This window comes from Pelophylax lessonae (assembly GCF_965119305.1).
Source record: "Pelophylax lessonae genome assembly, chromosome: 9".
Taxonomy (NCBI): Eukaryota; Metazoa; Chordata; class Amphibia; order Anura; family Ranidae; genus Pelophylax; species Pelophylax lessonae.
The window spans coordinates 82606716-82629022 of NC_138776.1; the positions used below are offsets into that span (position 1 = coordinate 82606716).

At 47.0% G+C, this 22307-nt stretch overlaps 1 protein-coding gene across 8 annotated transcripts in view; it reads right to left on the minus strand.

Moving 5' to 3' along the window:
- PHC1 (polyhomeotic homolog 1) overlaps window positions 1-22307 on the minus strand; it is an 89910-nt gene that overhangs the window by 16438 nt on the left and 51165 nt on the right. For all 8 annotated transcript variants that reach the window (XM_082268238.1, XM_082268234.1, XM_082268237.1 and 5 more), the window contains exons 8-12: window positions 16203-16759; window positions 13776-13908; window positions 13388-13575; window positions 12518-12629; window positions 1318-1423 (exon numbers count right to left, since the gene is read on the minus strand). In XM_082268238.1, coding sequence (XP_082124364.1) covers window positions 1318-1423; window positions 12518-12629; window positions 13388-13575; window positions 13776-13908; window positions 16203-16759 — 1096 coding nt within the window. The remainder of the gene's footprint in view (window positions 1-1317; window positions 1424-12517; window positions 12630-13387; window positions 13576-13775; window positions 13909-16202; window positions 16760-22307) is intronic.

Below are 22307 nucleotides of genomic sequence, written 5' to 3' on the forward strand. Positions count from 1 at the left end.
TACAACAAAACCGTGGCCTCAAGGGCAGGCCCAGGCAGGGACAGGGGGCCCTGGCAGGAGCCCCCAGCAGGTACAACCCCCACACATCTGACCTAACGTGGAGCTGAGCTCTGCGTGCGCTCGCTGGCCAGACTGGGGTGACCACTGGATGTAGATTGTCCGGCAGTTGATTGTAGATCTCACAAGAAAAAAACAGGAGAACATTTTCTATCTAAAAATAAAAAATTGTCAGGACCAGAGATCCTAGCAAGGAACTAGTTCCTTACTCCTGACTAGGCAGAAAAAAAACTACCTATAGCATAGAGAGAGAGTATATGCCCTGGGACTGCCCAAAGGCGTAGCCAGACTTTTTTCTGTCTAGTGTCCTACTCCTGTAGGGGGCAGTATAACCCAATGGTTAAGAATATCAAGAGCTGTGTCCGTCAATGAACGAAAGAGAAAGATATTTAGCAGTTTAGATTTACTAAAATAATTGCAGTTCCGTGTTCTGCGTACTGTGGGAGACCAGATATAGTGAATGCAGGGTCCTGGGTTTAGTAACACTTTAAAGTAGCACAGTGCTGAATAACAAAAAATGCCCTGGTCATGAAGGGGGTAAAACCTTCCAGGGGGCAATTGGTTAATATGGTGAAACCTTCACTTTGAAACACATGAAAACAAATACAAGCACAACATTTTCTCTGACATTCCATTCCCTGTTTGGATGTACAGTGACTGCCCCACCTATTGGTGCTGTACAATCACTTTAGCAGGTTCAGGCCATATAAACAAAAGCAGTTGATTGGAACATTCATGTTCACTTAGCACAAAAGTAAAACTCCATTAACTTGCAGAGTGTTCAAGAGATGAAAGGGTTAGTTTATCTTTACCAAAAAAACTGGCAGTAGGTAAAAAAGGTACAAACTACAGGTTTTTTTGTGCAATAATAAAAACTGATGTCTCCTGTCAGGAGCTGTGTATTAACCATGCAAGGATATAAGGTATAGGCCATTTATGTACCTCACAATGCTTGACTGAAAAACTCAGAGATTGCATCTCTCCATCCTGCCTTGTTGCTAGGACACTGCTAAGACATGACCAGTTATTACTATTCATCTTCACCATCACTGGAGTGAGTTCCCAAAGGCTGCATCAGGGGTTTAAATCAGAGAAATAGCTGCATTATCTGCATAGGCAGTTTTTTTGTAAAGGTGAACTATGCCTTTAGGACCCAACCAAAACATTTGGAGTGATAAAATAAGAAGTCTACCTGTACCAAACCTTACATGCAGCATTACGTGTACTAAGCAGCCAAAGATATTTAATATTAAAATTTACCTCTTGGCACAGGTCATTGAACAGAACCGCTTTGAGCCCCGGAACTGATCTGATGGAGCAAGCTTGCCACAGTATTCACACTTTAATAGTTTGGAGCTACACGAATCTGCAACAGAAAGCATAAATATAATAGGTTTCAGATAACAAGCGTAGAGCCGTATATACAGACAGAAGACTAACAAAGAAGGGACATTTAAATGCAGCTATAATTGTTTAAAGTGGAACTTCAAATCAGAAAATGCAGTACTGACAGATCACTTCAGGCTGGCTCCTTTTGCGGGTATAGCTATGTAAAACATTAAAAATAAGTGCCAATAGTGTTTAACCACTTCACTACCGGGAAAGACATCCTCGGTTTGAAGCAGAATATAGGGGTTATGGCTGCAGCAATATGCCATAAACCCAGTATTGTTTTTCTCAGCTGGCGATTCTCTAACCACTAAAAAAGACCCGAGCAGCTGATTAGCCGCTGGATCAGTTTTAGAAGAGGCAGGAGTCATCCCTCCTGCCACTTTCCGGTGGTTCTTGGGCTTACCTGGATGATTGGAAAACATGGGAACTGATCCGGCGGTTGGGGCGACTGATCACAGAAGTTAGCTGAGGAAAGATGGCCTCATGGTATGTAGGAGAGCCGCTCAGGCTACTAGAAAGTGTAGTTCTGTGCTTGCTGCTGTGTGTGTGTGTCCTGGCCAGGAAGGAGCCTGTCCACGCTCCAGACAATGACAGATAAGAACTGAAGATCCCGCGAGCCGCACGTCAGAACAAGACCTGCTGTGTGTAGACAAATAGCAATCTCAGCCTGGACAACCGCCAGGCCATGCCCCCAACACATTTCACTCCGCCCACTGGAGCTTACTCATAGTCAGAGTGAAAAGTGTTAGGGGCGTGGCCTGGCGAGAGGTCCAGGCTGAGGTCGTGTTCTGATGTGCGGCTCCCGGGACCTTTAGCTCTTATCCGTCATTGTCTGAAAGATCACCTCAGATAAACTCTATGGTCTTTTTTCAAAGCTTTGGATCAATGTTTTTTTTTTTTTTTCAATCAAATGTTTTCCATTGTAGAGGATGTGGGGTCTTTTAGAGCCGAGATCTCTTCATAAAGAGTACCTGTCATGTTGTATTGTTATTGCAAGGGATCTTTACATTTCTTGCAATAGCAATAAAAGTGTTTACATTTTTTTTTAAAAAGGGACAGTCTAAAAATGAAAAAGTAATAAAATAAATAAAAATTTAAAAAATGTAAAAGCATCCCCCATCCTCAGTGCTCGTGCGCAGTGGCAAATGTGCACATAGGTCACGCCCACATATGTAAACAGTGTTCACACCCCACATGTGAGGTATTGCCACAAACGTTATAGTGAAAGCAATAATTCTAGCTTTAGGCCCCCTCTAAGTAAAAACTGGCAACTTGTAAACAAATCTCTGTGCAAATACTGTGTGACATTAAAAAATTGCAATTACTGCCATATTACTCTCTAGGGCCATTATTTAATATATATATAATATATTTGTTTGGGGGTTCAAATTAATTTTCTATAAAAAAGAAAAAACCCCCACTGATTTTTACATATATGAGAGAAGTTTCAGTAATGGCCCAGTAATGAAGTGGTTAAAATCCAGTCTCCTCCTGCACCAGTTAAAATATTTTCCTGCCCCCCTGCTCTGCACATGCTCAGTTGATCTCCATTTGTAGGCAGTGCAGAGTTTGTAGAGGCTGATCTGCTGACAGCCTTAAAGTGGAATTAAAACCTTCCATTCTTTAGAGCCAAGGAAGCGCCTTCTGCTTGATTTGCAACTGCCATGGTGCTGCACATGTGATCAGTTATGACACCAGCCATTTGATGGTTTGACAGTTTAGTTGAGGACACAAGCAAATGTGTTAGTAATCCCGGGATTCCAGAAATAGAACTGTCTTTGAAACAGTGAAAGTGGAGTTCCACCCAAAAGTGGAACTTCCGCCTTAGGTAGTCCTAACCCCCTGACATGCCACATTTGGCATGTCATTTTTTGGGGGGGGGGGTGGGTACCTAGTTTTGACAGGTACCCGCTCCAACTTCCGCTTGGAGTGTCGCGGCGCAATCAGCGGGAAGTTCTCCTCTCCCCCTCCCTCCCTGCAATCTTCTGGGTCCCAGAAGATTGCCGGCCAATCAAGACGCGCATGCGCAGTGCGTACCCGGCTGTGAAGCTGCAAGTCGTCACAGCCGGGTACACACACCAGTGATGCCAGCGCCGCCGAGACCAGAGGGAGAGGATCGAGGCTTCCGGCAGCCGCATCGCTGGACTGTGGGACAGGTGAGTGTGTGTTTATTAAAAGTCAGCAGCTACACTTTTTGTAGCTGCTGACTTTTAATAAACACAGAAAAGGCTGGAACTCCGCTTTAAATCGATGGTTTAGTTTTGCTTTACGATTTACTGCTGTTTGGGGCTCTGGGCTTTAGCAAAATGGCAGCCTTCGGCAAGAAGAAACAGAAGCAATGCTAGAGGCGATATACAGCACACACTCATTGTGGGAGCATAATTATTAATGTGGAACGTATGTTCCTTGCTGAAGAACATTATTTTTTATCAAGTGGTTATGGGTAAAGCTCCACTTCCATATGTTTTGCAAAATGTAGGAAAAAGCATTTTCATGAGATATTTTCCATGCTGCAAATGGAAATCATCCAATATATTCACTTGGAATGGATCTTGCATGATTCCACACACAGGGTGTTAATATTTCTCTACAGATTGGCCAAAAGTCATACCATGTTTGTGGCTAGCTTTGAGTAATGCTGGCCCTACATGAACAAATCTTTGCACGTGTTCCTTTATAACCCAAAAACAAACATTTAATATATTGAAGTCTGCTCCTTAGTGTGGCCATGTCATTTTTTTTTTTTTTTTCAGGCCAAGTGTATTTTTGCAAATACAGAACGTTTCCTGTTGGATCTTCCAGAAATCCAGTGCCCTTGCAATTTTCCGTGCACTGAATATCTCAAGCAACATCGCTACTTTGCTTTGTAAACTACAGGCCCCCCCCCCCCCCACACAGGTTATTGAGATCAAGAGAGGAGGAGGGGTTTGCAGTCCAAATCAGGAGTGCACCCTAGAGTGACAACACTATTCATCTATGAATACAGTACAGTGAGTGAGCATAGTCATTGCAGGATGGAAATTGTGTTACTGGCAGGATTACCAGGTGAAATTACAGGAAAAAAATAAAATATTAAAACAAATGCAAAATAAAATAAATGCAGCCACTACATCAATAATGACACCAATCATGTATTGAGAGACACAGAAATTAAACTGTTGAGATGTCCACAGAGTCGACCAAGAGATGGCTACAGAGTACTAAAGTGATTCTCAGAGCAGGACAGAAGAGATCCCCACCAAGGGAAATTACTCCTTCCAAGGGGACACTGAGCCCACAACAGTAAGCAGGTGTGAACCAAACAACCACAAAAACAGGTACTACCTGATAAGAAAGAATAGAACAAGATAAGATTAAAAAAAAAACACTGATAATTTCGAAGGAAAAAAAAAAAACAGGTCCCAGAGGAAACATTGGACAAATACAGGTTCAGAGAGAAAAAGAAAAAGAAAAAAAAAAATCAGCCAGTGTCCAAGAGAAAGGGCCCATGCCTTACACTTCCATTCCTTGGAATCCAGGGAAGGAAGGTTCAAGGAAAGAAACGAGCTTGCCTGGCCAGGCAATCAATTTTGCAGGGAGTTATCCAAGTTAGAAGAAGCCTTACAGCGTCGTTTCAAACCGATAGTCAAAAGACCCCAGGAATTGGTAAAAATCTCAAGGGAACCAACAATAAAGTTAGTGTGACTAAATGAGTAAGATAGGGTGCAAAAGAAGTATCCCTACAAAGGTAGGCAGAAATAGGGTCAAAACACCACTCCAGACTGGTGCATATGAATACCCATCCACTAAGTGTCTCTAAGACCTGACAAAGAAATTCTATAGGCCCTGCCTACCAGATCCAGACTCCATACTAAGAGTCAACTGAGCTGCCCCGATCCAGCCATGGATTGAGGAGCAAGAACCTTTGCCAGACAGCTAAAAACATACACATGACTAAGGACAGAACCAAGGAAAGGTATCCCGAGAAGCTTTCTCACAAGGTTTCAGAACAGTCACAGAAGGTGGCCCTAACTCCAGGTGACCAGTTTACACAAAGGCCTGTGGATGTACAGTGTCCCCCAACAGGGTATACCTGCAGCAGGATTCCAGTGTGAGCCATCTGCTTACAATTCAAAGGAATACTGATTCCTCAAGTGAGGATTACCTCCTGCCATGAAGGAGATGAGGTGCAGGTGGTGCATAAACCTCTCTTTACAGAATAGAGGCTACAAGTTGATGGGAGCCAGAAAGCAATGCAGTGTCTATGAGGAACACCGTGCGGTTGAAAGTAGCACCCTCAGCATCATCAGACCATTCACCCAGTCACAGACAGCATTCCCAAACCTTCCTAGTGGTAAAGGTCTTACAGCACCAAAGTGATGTCAACAGAATCTAGGTCAAGGAACCAACTCACAGTGGGATCCCTTGAAAAAAAAAAAACAACAGTTGCCAATATTTCTGGAAAATGAGATTCAAGCTCCAGGCCCCCCTACAAGTACGGTCTTCCCTGGGTGGGAGACAGTAATCATCCCATTATCTCCAAGAGGAGGGTCATATCAGGTCCATAAGGATCATCTGCTTTTCTCACCTCCAGGCTCCCAGGTACCAAGATGACAAGACTGAAAGTCAGGATGAAAAGGGGATACTGTTAAGAGGGTAATCCCTCAACACCATACAAGCCCTTAGAGGGGAAGAAGGGATAGGGAAGGATCAACTGACACACAGGGTGTGTTGAGGATTTCCCCACCTGGTCAAAGCCTAAAGGAGTTTTGCCCTTAAGAAGAATTCCATCTGCAAGGGCCTAGAAAGCTGAGCCTTTTTCAAGTGGAACTAAATCTGCAAAAATTGTGAGCAATTGAGAGTTTTATTATAGAGGAGACATGCTTTGTCTCTTCTGCAATAATAATAATAAAAAAAAAAAAAAAATTGGATTTTTGACTTACCGTAAAATCCTTTTCTCTTCAGCTCATTGACAGACGCAGACTTCTTGATTAATATCAGTAGGGATATACTGCCCCCTACAGGAGTAGGACACTAGGCAGGAAAAGGTTCTGGCCACACCTTATGGGCAGTCCCAGGGGGTATATCCTCTCTCTCCCTGCATAGGATGTCAGTTATGTAACAAAGCAGTGTCAGAGACTCATACCAACCCAACTCACAATAGAGGGGCGGGTCCTGCGTCTGTCAATGAGCTTAAGAGAAAAGGATTTTACGGTAAGTCAAAAATCCAATTTTCTCTGTCGCTCATTGACAGACTTCTAGATTAATATCAGTAGGGACGTCCCAAAGCAGTGCCACAAATGAGGGGTGGGATAACAGAAATAAAAATCCAATCCAGAAGGCCCAACCGGAGCCAACCAGAAGCATCAAGGACTCATCGAACAAAAGGATGAGACCCAACTGAAAAACCCAAAAACCCCCAAGGTAGACCAACGGTCCCCTCAAACAGCGGCCTGCAGAACCTTGCGGCCAAAAGAGGCATCCGCCGATGCCAGCACATCAACCTTATAAAATTTTGTAAAGGTATGAACCGACGACCAGGTAGCCGCCTTGCACACCTGAAGCACCGACGCCTGATGGCGGAAGGCCCAGAAAGCACTAAGAGCCCGAGTGTGCCTTAACAGGGAACGGAGGAACCCAACCCTTAATAGAATAAGCCTGCACCACCGTCTGTCTGATCCATCTGGAGATAGTCACGGCAGACGCAGGCAACCCCTTTCTAGGGCCATCCGTGATCACAAAAAGTGAACCAGCCTTACGAAAAGAGTCAGTAGTAGCCAAGTACACCCTGATCGCTCGAACCACATCCAAGGAGTGTAACGCAAACTCCCGAGGATGACTGGGCTTAGGACACAGGGAAGGTAACACAATATCCTCATTCAAATGAAACTCCCAAACCACCTTAGGAAGGAAGGATGGATTCGGACGAAGAACCACCTTATCCCTATGAACCACCAGATATGGGGAACGACAGGACAATGCGGCCAATTCCGACACCCTGCGTGCAGAAGTGATAGCCACCAAAAAGGCCACCTTCTGGGATAAGGTAAGCAAGGGAATCTCCCTAATATTTTCAAAGGGAGGTTTCTGGAGAACCAACAACACCAAATTATGATCCCAGGGCGGCAAGGGCGCGCGCACCGGAGGAGCCAGGTGCCGCACCCCCTGGATAAAATTCCGTACCAAAGAATGAGTAGCCAGTGGCCTCTGGAAGAAGATTGCCAAAGCTGAGACCTGACCCTTGATAGTGCTGAAGGCCAGCTTCTGCTCAAACCCCGTTGCAGAAAGGCCAATATCCGAGCCACCGAGTAAGAACGTGGAGGAAACCCAAGGGATTCACACCACGAGATATAAGACTTCCATGTGCGATGATAGACTTTTCTGGAAGTCGCTTTCCTCGCTTTAATCAGAGTAGGGATAACTGAAGCAAACAAGCCCCTGTCCTTCAGCACCTGGCTCTCAACAGCCAAGCCGTCAAAGCCAGTGATCGTAAAGCAGGATGGACGATCGGTCCCTGAGACAGCGGCTCTTCCCTGAGAGGAAGTCGCCAAGGAGCGTCTGCGACCAGCCTGAGCTGAAGAGGCCATTCCCCTTGATCCAAGGTCTGGCGGCTGAGAAAGTCCGCCTGCCAATTTTCCACACCCAGAACGTGAACTGCAGACAGAGCCGGAACAAATTGTTCCGCCCAAAAACATGCTGGCCACTTCCACGGCCGCTAGAACACTCTTGGTGTCCCCTTGATGGTTGACATAGGCCACGGCCGTGGCATTGTCCGACTGAATCCGAACCAAGCAGCCCTGAAGATGCCTGGTCCGGTGAACCAGGCAAAACCTGATCGCTTTCAGTTCCAACACATTTATCGATCACCTGGATACTTTCGGAAAAAAAGGCTTCCCCTGACTGAGCATCGGAGACCGAGGCCCCCAAACCAGAAACTACCTGGTCCGCTCGCTCAGCCGGATCCGATTGTCTAGGAAATCGGAATTCCAGTTCCATTTGGGAAGAATCTCCTTTTGGAGAGTCCGCGTATGACACTGAGCCTGCGGAGACTCCGCACAAAAGAGGAGGTCGTCCAGGTAGCCCAGGACCGATATGCCCCGCTGCTGCAACAAAGCAAGGACTGGGGCCCAAATTTTCGTGAAGACCCGGAAAGCAGAGGCGAGACCAAAGGGTAACGCCACAAACTGATAATGGTCCGCTCCCACCGCAAAGCGCAGATACCGCTGGTGTCCTGCGTAAATGGGAACGTGAAGATAGGCACCCTCTATGGGCGCCATTTACATCCAGTGCTGCACTGCCCCCAACAGAGCCATTAGGCGATTCTGGGACAGTCGCATATTGAAAGGGGAGGACCGCACCGATAGAAACGATCGCAACTCAATCTTGTGTTCCGACCGCATGACCTCGTGACCCCATTAGTTTTGAATACTGTAGGGCCACGGGTCCGGGAACCGGCGAAGACACCCCCCTACCCTTGATCTGGGTGGGGGCGCACCTTCAGGCTGAAGTGGTCTTATCCTCAGGTCTGGAAGGACCGGATTTTTGCTTACCAGACCAGGGTCTCTTGAAACCCCCTGGGGGGGCTTTGGAGGACTTTGCCTTATCGCCCGCCCTGGAGGAGCGAAAAAACTTCTTGTGAGCTGTAAAGGAAGGTCCCTGTCTACGACGAGGTTCCTTACCTTTATTAGCCTGTGGTAGAAAGGTGCTCTTGCCCCCAGTGAGATCCTTAATAATCTCATCCAAGGTAGCACCAAACAGGCGATCCCCCTGAAAAGGGAGATCAGTCAAGACTTTTTTGGAAGCCTGATCCGCTGACCAGCACTTTAACCATAGCATGCGCCGGAGGACCACTGCCGAGGTCGACACACGTCCCAGCAATGGGGCAGCGTCCAGTGCAGCGTCACAAACAAACTGTAGCCCCTGCACTATTTGATCCAGCAAATCCGGCACGGCAGTAGGGAGACTTCTCCCCTCCAGGTCATGGCGTAATAGCTTGGCCCATTCCGTCAATGTCTGTGAAACCAGAGCAATGGTAAACACTGGCCTTAGGGCCGACCCTGCCAGGGAGAATATGGAACGGACACAGATTACGCCCTACGGTCCCCCGCAGAGAGAGAGAGACTCCCAAAAGGCTCACCACACGATGCACCAGAGTTCAACAGGGCTGCTCTCAGTGTTTGTCTGCATGACAAGCCTTATGGAGCAAACTTCCAGGGTCTAGGGAGGGGCTCCTCCCCCTCACACGCCCCCAGTAACTCCCACAGCTGCCCTGCTCTGCAAACAAAACGAGCTGGGTGTACCAAGATGGCCGCCCCCATGAGCCACATGGAGGGACTCCAAACAAATGGCGGCCCCGCGCGCTGCGGTGGGAAGGGGGGTCCCCACATTCACTAACAGACGATCGATCGGCAGGTAGGTCCTGGGAAGCCAGGGAGGAAGCCCCCCGCACAACAGCCGTCCGCACTCGGGACCCCCCCGCCCCCTTAGCAGCTTGCATGAACGGCTAGCCACCCCACACACACACACACACAAACACCCCCCCATAGGGGGGAAGGGAGGGGGGAGAGGGACACCATAGGGGGAGGGTGCACAGATGAACAGAGGGGAACCCAGATTATTGTGGGTCCGACCGTCCTAGGGAGGGGCCCGTGTCCACCCCAGAGTCAGCCATGAGGAGCAGGGGGGAAACATTTACTCACCATACCGGAACAGGCGGGCACCAACTCCTGACAGAACCCCTCTCCACCGAGGTGGGGGGGCTGTCGGCCAATACGGACACGGCGACTCAGATTCCGACTGGTCGTAGGCGACCTGGCGAGACGTTTAACTCGCGGGGCCAGTCCCCGTCCAGTGGGACTATGTCGCGGCCGACCCAGCGCGGAGCTAGGGCCTACACGCGCTCATAGGCCGGCTGGGGTGACCACCGGATCTCAACATCCAGCCCGTCGCCCAGATCCAGCATAATTGCTTGAAGATCTCACAGGAACAAACTGGAGAAAAAAAAAAGCTAACTAAAAAAGATTTATCTAAAAAAGCTTGCCAAGACCAGAGATCCCAGCAAGGAACCTTACTCCTGACTAGGCAGAAAAAACTGACATCCTATGCAGGGAGAGAGAGGATATACCCCCTGGGACTGACCATAAGGTGTGGCCAGAACTTTTTTCCTGCCTAGTGTCCTACTCCTGTAGGGGGCAGTATATCCCTACTGATATTAATCAAGAAGTCTGCGTCTGTCAATAAGCGACAGAGAAAAGTACCCGTTTGTTCACAGTCTTCCTTTAAATGTTCACTAAGCTGTACCTGTGCATCTCAGAGTACATTATTGGCATAGTGCCTGTGTGCCCAGAATGAATAAAAGTCATCTCATACTAGTCAATAATGATGACTGAGGACCCAGCACCCTGAACAGCAGGCTTAGATGCAAAAGGTAATACATCCTGCATCAATAAAAGGTTTAAAACAAATCCCTGTATATCCGAGTCAACTGCAGGAGACCTCGGTGACCAAAAAACAGCCTCTCGTGACATAGACCATTAGGACTCTGAATCTGAATGAGTAACAGGGGGGCAGGCCTGGTTTGATATACAGTCTCAGGAGGGGGTCAGAGACAGAGCGTTTAGAGCCTCTGCTGGCAGATTGCTTCAGTAAAAGGGTACAATCTGTAGGAAATCTAAAGTAGACTCCACTGAAGATGACCCTATTAAATAAAAAAGCATGTGTGAAAGCAGTGTGAACTGCAAGCTTTTGCAAAGCTTTCAGCAAACTTCGAGTGGCTTACTCTGAGCTTTTAATGTGCCCTCCAGCTCCAGTTTGTAAATGTTGAGCAAAGATCTTAAATGGTAGTGTAGAATTTAACTGTAAACAAGCTGCTAGAAGGTTTCAATAGGCTTTAAACAAACTGCTAGAAATCTTCAGCACTAGTTGAAGCTTGTTCAAAGTGGCAAGCAGCATTCCCATCAGGATCTGTGTTCAAAATGTACAAACCGGAGCTAAAGGGCACAAAAAGATTCAACAAAGCTTGCTGAAAGCCCTGCAAATTGCTTTGTAAAAGCTTGCTGTTCACACTGCTTTTATACAAACTGAAGCCTGACAGTACGCAAGTCTGGAAAGCACCAAAATGCACAGTCCAGTGCCTGAAGAGCAAATTCTTGGCTTGCTCTGCAAGTCTAGGTCAGATGGGGTCCAGGTATGGCCTTTAAAGCTAGTGCTGAGGAAATACTTATTAGGATAGCTGCTATGAAGGGAGCAGCTAAAGCAGCAGGGTAGAGCGGAATCTTGACTGAAGACTGGCAAAAAAAGATAGCTGAAGAAAGGGCATCCAACTTCTCATGACACTAGCAAAAAACTAAGGCTTGCTGGGTCGAGAAGGGGTTGTAAAAAGACACGCTTCAAAAAAAAAAAAAAAAAAAAAGTAAAAAGACACGCTTCTTTTGCCGGAGTCGCCTACCTCCTAAAGGTGGCAACATAACCAAACTATCGTGTGTTCCTCAATGGGCAATGGAAAAATGTTTGTTCTTGGGTGTAGATATACTCATTTGGCTTTTAATGATCATACATAGACCAGGTCTTATAGGAGCTACCTAGGGGTGCGATAAAGGGAACTTCCAACAACTGGAAATAATTCTCTGTACATGTGAGAGCTGATCATTCCCTTCTGCATGGAGTGAAAGATTACAATTATTTTATTGTCTTTATGCTGCATTAAAATGTTGACCAAGATTAGAGAAAAGATTGGAACTGCTCCTGGCAGGGCAAAAACTAGTTCAAAGTTAGGCAGATTCCTCACATCTGTTACATATTTTTTCTAACTGTACAAATTATACCTTATGGTTCCCCTTTTACAATCTTGCACATAAAATAACCAACCATAATTTACCAATTTGAGTAGTGGCACTGCATGAAAATAGGAAGGAACATAGGAAAAAAGATGGTTAACATGCAGTTCCCACAGGTTCTATGGCTGTGATTCTACCAGTCTAGAAGAGCTAAATTTGACTTACCAAATGATAAGTAATATAGAGCAAGACAAAATGTAACAAGTTAGTACATGATGACACAACAAAGCCAAAGGAGTAACATAGGGAAATACCACTAATAGCCTGGTCTAGTGTCGGCTGAGGGGGAGGACTCTCCGCTGGAAGCAAAGCTGGACCAGTCGCAGGCAACTTCTCAGGGTCCTTTGGTATTTGAGGACTACCCACCTGGAAACAGACAACATGCATGAGCAAAACTTTCCTTCATCCTGCAAGAAAATAATTTCTTTCCTTCGTGATCTAAAGTCAATAAGCAAACCCGATTCTCAGGTACATCTATTGTTATTCCGAAACTCTTTCTTAAAAAGATATTAAAAAGATTTTTTTTTTTGTGCCGATCTTTTTTTCAAATCGATTTTAGTAGCAGTCACATGATTGCATTTCTTATATACCCAAGCAATTGGGTAAAGGGCTGTGGGAGAAGACCAGCATCAGCCCTTTCCATAGATGTTATCCTCACTCTGACTTCTACTATCAGCAGCCCTCAGGAGATGGGACTGGACATGCATCCATGTGGTAGTGTCCAGCTTTATCCTCCAAAAGCGACAATAATGTGACATTAGGTGAAGATACTGCATAATCAAACAGCTAATGCAGCCTTCTATTGCAGAGGGGCAGAATGAAAAGGGTGACCACACTGGGACAATTTGAAAACAAAGCATACACCAGTGTCATTCTGATACAGAGAACAAAATGCCTGGACACAGAATTTAGCAGGATCAACAGGTATGTTTTACATGAAAGCAAAGGAAAAAATTAGAAAGCACTTTACTCCCTTAAGGAAAACTTCATTCTACTTCACTTGTTACTTTAAAATTTTTGCCTCTACAAATGCTTTTAATAAATATTTTCAGAATCTGTACACATATGGTACACTCTTCTCAACCAACAGTAGCACATAACTAAGATAAGGGCTAATAGCTTACAGGAAAAGGTTCCGCTCCCTCTTGGATGACAAAGCCCTCTATGATATGAGTCAGGATCTGTGGCTTCACAATGGCTTGTGGGGGCTTGGAGTCACTGTGCTGACGCGACGTGACCGAAAGGGTGGGCGCACAAGGGGGTGCAGACACAGACAGAGCAGGGGTGACTTGAGAGGCAGCTTCGGACTTATCTGTGGAGTACAGTGTGCAAATAAAATGAAATCAAGCTGTGAATGAAAACATCAGCATCCTACCTTCTGCTGCAAATGCAAAATGTGAAAACAAAGAGAGGCTGAAAGAGCTGACAGGACAGAAGCGAGTAGAATGTTACCAACTTAACTGCTGAAAGACATAACAAGTAAAGCAAAGCAGAGTTATCACATTCACCCACCAGCTGGGGTGCTGCTTTCTTCAACTGTTGGTGGAGTATCTGCTGGGGGAGATGCTTTCACTGGGAGTGTTGGAGACTCTTCCCTGTCCTCCTCTGACTCTGCCTTTCTCTTTCCAGCTGCAGACATCTTGCCCTAAGAGATCAAACAACCATTGTGTGTCTTATTGAATGGTCAGTCCAACCTGGTCAGCTGAATCATCAATTCTTTTTTTCCCTCCCTAGTAAGAAGCCGTCTTCTGCATTTGTGTTCCCAGCTCTGCCAAATTGTCTCACTGTTCCCGATGGGTTTTTCATTAAAATTCTAATGCAGGAGGGGGATAGAGATGGGATCTATAGAAGAGAGACCTTTGCCCAAAAGACAACAGAAATCAGTGAATAATTTAACCAATCAGCAGCCATCAAAAAAAATAGACAGACAGAAACTTATGGTCATAGCAATATATGGGCCTTGGGTTTGTGTAATAGGTTTAATCTTCATAAATAGTGTCATTCACTGGATACATTTCCCTCAATTGTAAAAAAGAGATATTCCAGTAGTAATGGTTATGCACTGTACATACAATATACACAACGATAAAGAAAACACGCAGGCCCCATTCACACCACAGCATTTTGTATCTTAAAGCTCCAAAATGCTTGAGGAAAAAATAAATGATTCTCTATGTAGAAGGATTCACATCTCAACTCCAAGTCGCCTGAAGCCAAATTCCTGAAGCTGAAAAAGTTCTGGAGCTTCTCTTGTAGCTCGAATTGGGCAGAGGTGAGTGTTTTTGGTGTGTTTTTATTCTCATAGAAATGAATAGAAACGCTCCATTCTCATGTTTTGGAGCGTGTTTTGTTGCACGTTTGTGTTCAATTTTCTGCTCAAATTCTAAATTGTAAAACATAAAATAGCAATTATATATGAAGAAATAAATATAAACTACATTCACAAATAAAATAAATTAATATAGAATACATAAAAAAATTAAACTAAAACCTTAAAAAATATTAAATAATTTATAAATAATAATATAATAAACACCCAAACCTTAACAAAAAAGTTAATTAAAATTCTAGTAATCTATTTATTTTATGTTAGGGTGTTTAGTTATTTATTTTTTAAGGGTTACGGGTTAAGGTTAGGGGCAATTCTTTATTTACTATTACTTAATATTCATGTATTAAATGTATTTATGATTATTATTTGTGTATTTATTTTACATTTTTTTATTCATTTATTCTTATTATTTGAAGTAGTAGTATTAACCCCCTAACCATAACAAAAAATAAATGAATAAATAACCGTATGTCAGGAAGCTAGTGGATTCTAATTCTCATATAGCGAATGCGAATTCTTCTGCAGCTCCTGCTCATTCCCATACAGCTAATGCTCGTGCACATGTACCAGCACACAGAAACTCAGGCTAATATCTAGTGTGCATGGACTACTGCTAGCTGTCAGAGGGAGTGCATGTCTACGGTCATACATGTCTGCATGCTGTGGGCTCTGACGTGGAACACTGTACCATGCGCAGGAGTGAGTCGTCCATTTCCCTGGCCTGTCAGTGCTCACAGAGAGGACTGAGGTTGGAGCGGTCTGTTACACTGCACCACCTGTCATGGTGTCAGTGTTTATACTTTCATGGTTATGAGGTCGTGTACAAGGTTTCTTCCCCAGTGGACACGTGAGAGCAAACTCTTTTTGATTTTGATTCTATTCAATGTATTGACCTACAATATACATAGAAACCTAAATTCTATTTATCAAATCAAAATTTATTTCAGCATTCTTTGAAATAAACTTAAATTTTTGACTGCATTCATACCATAAAAATAGTTTAGGAAAAAAACTTTTTTTTTCATTTTGGATAGCGTAAGGGAGGGCTAAAACCCCAATAAGATTTATTTTTGCCATCTGTGTCCCATTGAGATTTACCTTCACTTCCTGTCCGACAGCCAAACAGGAAGTGAGAGGACATTTCTAAAAATTAAGGGAATATCTTGGGGTGTGTCACCAGAACTAGCGTCCCCATTGGAACATCTCCCCTCTTACTTTTATGGGCAAAACCCAAAATATGGGATCTTCTTTTACTTTCACTTTCAATGATAATGGTAACCACAACAAATAGAGAGGGCGCAAAAAAGCAATAAAAACTGACAAGTGTTGTAATCCCTCTGCAATCTAAAACTTAAAAGAGAAAAAAAATGCTTTTGCCTTTAGTTATAGTTTAAGGTCTCTGTATACAGTACATTGTATATTTTATGTAGGGAGTATACTCATTGCTACTGGAATATCCTTGTTTTTTTTTGGATGCATTCATTAGTTTGATTTAAGTAGAGAAACTTACACCTTTCCTAAAGGGGCAGCAATCAATCAGTCAGTCATAGTGGAATTCTTCTTTAAAAGCAAATAAAGAAAAGAACACGTTTCTTCAGCGCACTCACCTGCAGAACTCCATAGAAGGCAGCTTGGGCTTCCTGCACGGTACCAGACACAGAAGTTGGGACAGGAGCTGGAGAAGGAGGTAATGTCATCTGAGTTAACGTCGACCCCTGTGATGGAACTTGAGGGGCTCCTAAGGCTAGTGCTTGAGGGGGACCCTGCTGTCTGGCACCAACCAGTTGTACTGGAATGTGAGGCTGATTAGGAGGGGGTGTGGGGAGTGGTCTGGCACCCTGAGTTGGTTTGGCTGCTAGGTGCCCTTGAAGATTTAGAGGAGGAACCCCTTTGCCAGGCTGCTTAGGCTGAATGGGTACAGGGGCTTTGGTCGGCAGATTTGCATCGGGTGTCTGTAACATTGGCTGTACGACAAGGGTCTGTTGTGCAGGTGGTGTCTGCAGACCTTGCTGTGAGGCAGCCTGGGGCTGTTGCTGCGCCAGCTGCAGGTGAGCAGAGGTATGGACAAGCTGAGCCTGGCGGTGCTGGTGGATGGCAATTTGTTGCTGGAACACCACCTGTTTTTGCTGTAGGACCGAATGAGGCTGAATGTGAGTGTACATAGCTGTAGAGCAGAAAATGAAAAAACAATGGGGATAGAATGGTGAATGGATGGAGAGATATTGGAGGAAGAAGAAAAAAAAATGGAAAAAATAATCAGTCCCAGTTCATTTGCATCAATACAAATCCCAAAGCAAATATTAGGTTTGAGAAATTTTAAAGGGGTAAAAAGTAACTCATTATTTGTGTTCAGTCTTTCAGCAAGAATATTTAGGTTATGGGTAGAGCAGATTGAATAACTCCTGGACTACCCACTTCCAGCAGAACTGCTCTCTGCTACAATTCCATTTATAAGAAAATGCAAATTGAGCATCAACTCCCCACCCAATATAGTAGAGCTTTAGTGATCAGAACAATTCACACTTGTTTTTTGAGTGCATGGCAAAAGACCAAGTACCAAGAATTCTAAATGGAAAAATCTCACCTCTGTCCGTTAATAACCATCCATGACAAAAACAGTCAGGGCTGGACCTGACCAATAACTGCACAGGATGTTCTCTGTCCACAATGCCATCATCATTAAAAGAACAAAAATTGATTGCAAGCAAATATTAAAAACAAAAAATGAAGCAACTTTGTGTATTTTTTATCAAACCTCATATAGGGAAGGTTGAGAAAGAAAAAAAAAACGGAATTTTTGTAAAATCTTACCGTAAAATTGCTTTCTCTGAGTCCTCCGACAGTCGCCGCCCCTTCCCAAGTCTTCACCAATGGGTATTGACCTTTGCTCCGTAGGAGTAGCTAGGCAACAAGAATTGTTAATACAAAGCTTTTAACATAGACACATCCCTAGGGGCTGTCCCCTCAGTCAATACCTCCCTGCACCAGCATTCCCAACTTAGTTTGGTAGCATAGCAGTAAGAGTACACAAAAACCCCAAAAGAGGGGCGGGGGTCGGCGACTGTCGGAGGACTCAGAGAAAGGAATTTTACGGTAAGATTTTACAAAAATTCAGTTTTCTCTTACATCCTCCGACAGTCGCCGCCCCTTCCCAAGTCTTCACCAATGGGATGTCCCAAAGCAGTGTAGACATGAGGGGTGGGAGACGCAACCGTAGAAAGGCAACGCAGTACCCACAGCAGAGAAAGGAACCTTACCACAGTAAGAGAACCAACTGGGCAACAGGAAAAAACGTGCTCAACAGGAGCAACAACCCAGGAAAAACAAGTAACCCAGGGGTAAAACACCCCAACAACCAAGGGCCCACGAAAACAAGGGTCCCTAGGAAACTGCCGCACTGAGAACTTTACGGCCAAAGGAGGCATCATCCGATGCCTGAACATCCACCTTATAGAACTTTGAGAAGGTGTGAACGGACGACCAAGTCGCCGCCTTACACACCTGGGCCACAGAAGCCTGATGCCGGAAAGCCCAAGACGTACTCAAAGACCTGGTAGAGTGCGCCTTCACAGGGAAGGGAGGAGCCTTCCCCTTCAAGGCATAGGCTTGTTCAATGATCTGTCTGATCCATTTGGCGATGGTCGCAGCCGACGCCGCCATGCCCTTCCGAGGTCCCTCAGGAAGGACAAAAGAGGGAATCCGACTTGCGAAAAGATTTAGTGGACGACAGGTAAACTCTGATCGCCCGGACAACATCCAAGGAATGTAAGGCAACCTCCTTAGGATGCTTAGGCTTCGCGCAGAGCGAAGGCAAGACAATGTCTTCATTCAGGTGAAATTCCGATATCCTTTTCGGAAGAAAAGATGGGTTAGGCTGCAGGACCACCTTATCCTTGTGGACCACCAGGTAGGGAGAATTGCAGGACAAAGCTGCCAGCTCTGACACCCTGCGAGCCGAAGTGATCGCCACCAAAAAGGCAACCTTCTTGGACAACAGAGACAACGAGATCTCCCTGATCTTTTCAAAGGGAGCCTGTTGCAACACGGACAGAACCAAGTTCAAGTCCCATGGAGGTAAAGGGTCCCTCCTAGGAGGGGCCAAATGTCGCACCCCTGAACCAAGGTGCTAACCAAGGAATTAGACGCCACAGGGCGTTGAAAGAACGGCCAGCGCAGAAATCTGACCCTTAATCGTGGCCAACGCTAAACGCTGGTCCACACCCGTTTGAAGAAAAGCCAATACTCTCGACACCGAGTATGAGCGAGGGGAATACCCCCTAGACTCACACCAGGCAAAATACGCTTTCCAAGTACGGTAGTAAATCTTCCCCGAAGAGGCTTTCCGAGTCTTGATCAAAGTGGGAATGACCTCAGGGGAGAGACCCCTATCCTTCAGGACCTGGCTTTCAACAGCCAGGCAGTTAAAGCCAGCGACTGTAAAGCAGGATGGAATATCGGCCCTTGAGACAGGAGATCTTCTCGAAGTGGCAGACGCCACGGAGCGTCGACCGCCAGATTTACGAGGTCTGCGTACCAGGACCGGCGAGGCCAGTCCGGCGCTACCAGAATCACCGTGTGTGGTTCCGAGGCTAACCTGCGAAGAAGCCTGGACAGCAGCTGAATCGGTGGAAAGGCATACATCAGACGATACTGATGCCAGGGCGCCACTAACGCGTCTGAGGCGTCTGCCCGAGGATCGCGCGTCCTTGCCACGAATCTTTCCACCTTGTTGTTCAGACAAGACGTGAACAGGTCCACATCTGGGGAACCCCACTTCGCGCACAACATCTGGAAGACATCCGGGTGAAGGGACCATTCTCCCTGGTCCAGGGTCTGGCGACTCGGATAATCCGCCTGCCAGTTCTCCACCCCCGGAATGTGAACTTCCGTTATCGCCGGGACGTGCGTCTTGGCCCAAGACAGAATGTCGGCTACTTTCCGAGCCGCTCGGGAACTCCTGGTGCCCCCTTGGTGGTTGATGTAAGCCACCGCTGTGGCATTGTCCGTCTGAACCCGAACCGGACGGCCCGAAGCCGGTCCGTCCAACTCAGAAGGCAAAGCTTTATCGCTCTCAATTCCAGAATGTTGATCGGGAGGGAGGACTCCTCCTCCGACCAAGTTCCCTGGGCGGACAGAACGCCCAGAACACCACCCCAGCCCGACAGGCTGGCATCCGTGGTGAGCACCGTCCACGACAATGGACGAAAAGACTTGCCCCCCGACACCGCTGGGGACTGGAGCCACCACAGAAGATCCCTTCTGGTGTCGTGGCTCAACGAGATCCGCAGATCCAGGGATTGCGGCCGCCCGTCCCACTCGGTCAGAATCTCCGCCTGGAGACCCCGCGTGTGAAACTGGGCAAAAGGGATCGCCTCGAAAGACGAGACCATTAGACCTAGACATCTCATGCATGTCCGGAGAGACCAGTGCCGGTTGTCCCCGAGGGACCTGACCTCGTCCTGAAGAGTCCGAAGCTTGTCCTCCGGCAGGAAGACCTTCGCTTGGACAGAGGCCAGAATCATTCCCAGGTAGGGAAGGCGAAGCGAAGGACACAGAGTCGACTTCGGAATGTTTATGGTCCAACCGAACTCCTGCAGAGTCCGCATCGTGGTAGACAGGTCGGTCACCAGGCTCTGACTGGCGTTTGACCATATCAGGATATCGTCCAGATACCCCAAGACAGCAATGCCCTGTGCTCGCAACAGGGCCAGAACCGGCGCCAGCACTTTGGTAAAAACCCGCGGAGCCGAAGCGAGACCGAAAGGTAACGCCACGAATTGGTAATGATCCTCCGCAATGGCGAATCGAAGGTACCTCTGGTGACCCTCGAAAATGGGGATGTGTAGGTACGCATCCTTCAGATCGATGGAGGCCATGAATTCCTCCGGACTCAGGGCAGCCACCACTGAGCGCAGGGATTCCATGCGAAACTTGCGAACACGCACAAAGCGGTTCAGAGCTTTCAAGTCCAGAATCGGACGCACTTTGCCCTCCTTTCTGGGCACAGTGAACAGATTGGAGTAAAACCCCCGAAATCTGTCCCGATGAGGCACCGGGATCACCACCCCCTGGGCCCGCAGGTCCCGCACCGCCAGGTGCAAATCCTGCAAGCGCTCCGGAGACAGCTGAAGATTTGAGGGAAAAAATCTGCCCGCCGGCCGAGAGAGAAATTCGATCTTGTAACCAGATCGAACGATTTCCTGAACCCACCTGTCCCGAACGCGGGCCAGCCAAGGTCGTAGGAAACCGCGCAGACGTCCCCCCACCCCAGAAACGGGTGAGGGTGCCCCTTCAGGCGGAAGTGGTATGGGAAGTCGAACCGGACTGGCCGGACTTCTGCTTCCCTGCCCACGGCTTCTTCTGGGAGCCTTGGCCCTTGAAGGGCTTGCCCTTGGACTGCGACCGAAAGGCACGAAAGGACCCCTGAGAGGACCTAGACAAGGATTTCCGCTTTCCACGGAAAGACTTATACTTGAAAGACTGGGGCAGGAGAGTACTCTTGCCCCCCGTAACCCCTTTTATCGGGGTATCCAAAGCCTCGCCAAAAAGGCGAGACCCCGCGTAGGGAAAATCCGCCAGCGTCTTGCGAGAAGATTGGTCGACCGACCAATTCTTCAGCCAAATCAGACGACGGTTCAGTACCGCCACGCTGGACAGGCGCGCAGCCAAGGGAGCTAAATTCAAGTCCGCATCACACAAGTACATGACACCCTGATGGATCTGGTCCACCATAGCCAACGTGGTAGGCGGAGCGGAATCAGCCGCCAAGGTGCGCCTGAGCATCTTGGTCCAATCAGCAACAGCCTGTGCCGCCATAATGGAAGCAAAAATAGGCTTCAGCATAGAACCAGCCACCATATAGGCATGACGGGCAAGAGACTCCATTCTCCTGTCCGTAGGGTCCTGGAAAACCGGGGTATCCTCGGAGGGCACCGCAGTAGCTTTGTTCAAAACGGCTACCGCGTGATCCACCGAAGGCGCCACACACCAACGCTCGTCGGTGGCAGGCGCAAACGGATAAAGTAATTTAAACTTATTCGGCACAGTAAAAGGCTTCTTTAAATTGCGCCACTGTTCATTAACCGTATTGGTGAAATTCAGCAGGGCAGGGAAAAACCTGCGCTGATTTGCGAGCCCTCTGTGTTCCGAAAGCAGACATCCTAGCAGGAGGAGTAGGCTCATCCTCCAGGTGCAAGGTGTCCTTTATGGAAGCAATCAGCTCATTCATGAGTGCAAGCTCTTCAGGCGAGCCAGGGGGAGAAACATCAACCCCCTCCACCTCAGGCTCTCCCTCAGACCCCACAAGGTCCAAAGATGAGCGGGACCCTGAGAAGGGTACGCCAGCCACAGCAGCCACATCGCCCTCTGAATCAGAGGAAATGGATAACCTGGCCCTTTTTGCGGATCGTTCAGTCAGCAGCATCTGCACCTGAGACACCAAGGAAGCCACTACAGTGGTCAGATCGCCCCCCTCGGAGGGTGCAGCAGCCCCCTGGTCCCCCACCAGGGCGGGGGGAAACTTGCTATCCTGAGAATCCATGCCCCAGTACAGAAAAGTAATAAAGGTACTGGCCCTTTAAAACCACGGCGAGCGCAGCCCACCGCACACTGCTGTATGCACTGACCCCGCAGGGATAGACAAATACTGAGCAAGGAATGACAGGACAGAAAGGTAAAAACCTGGAGAAAGCACACCAGACTGCTGCCACCGA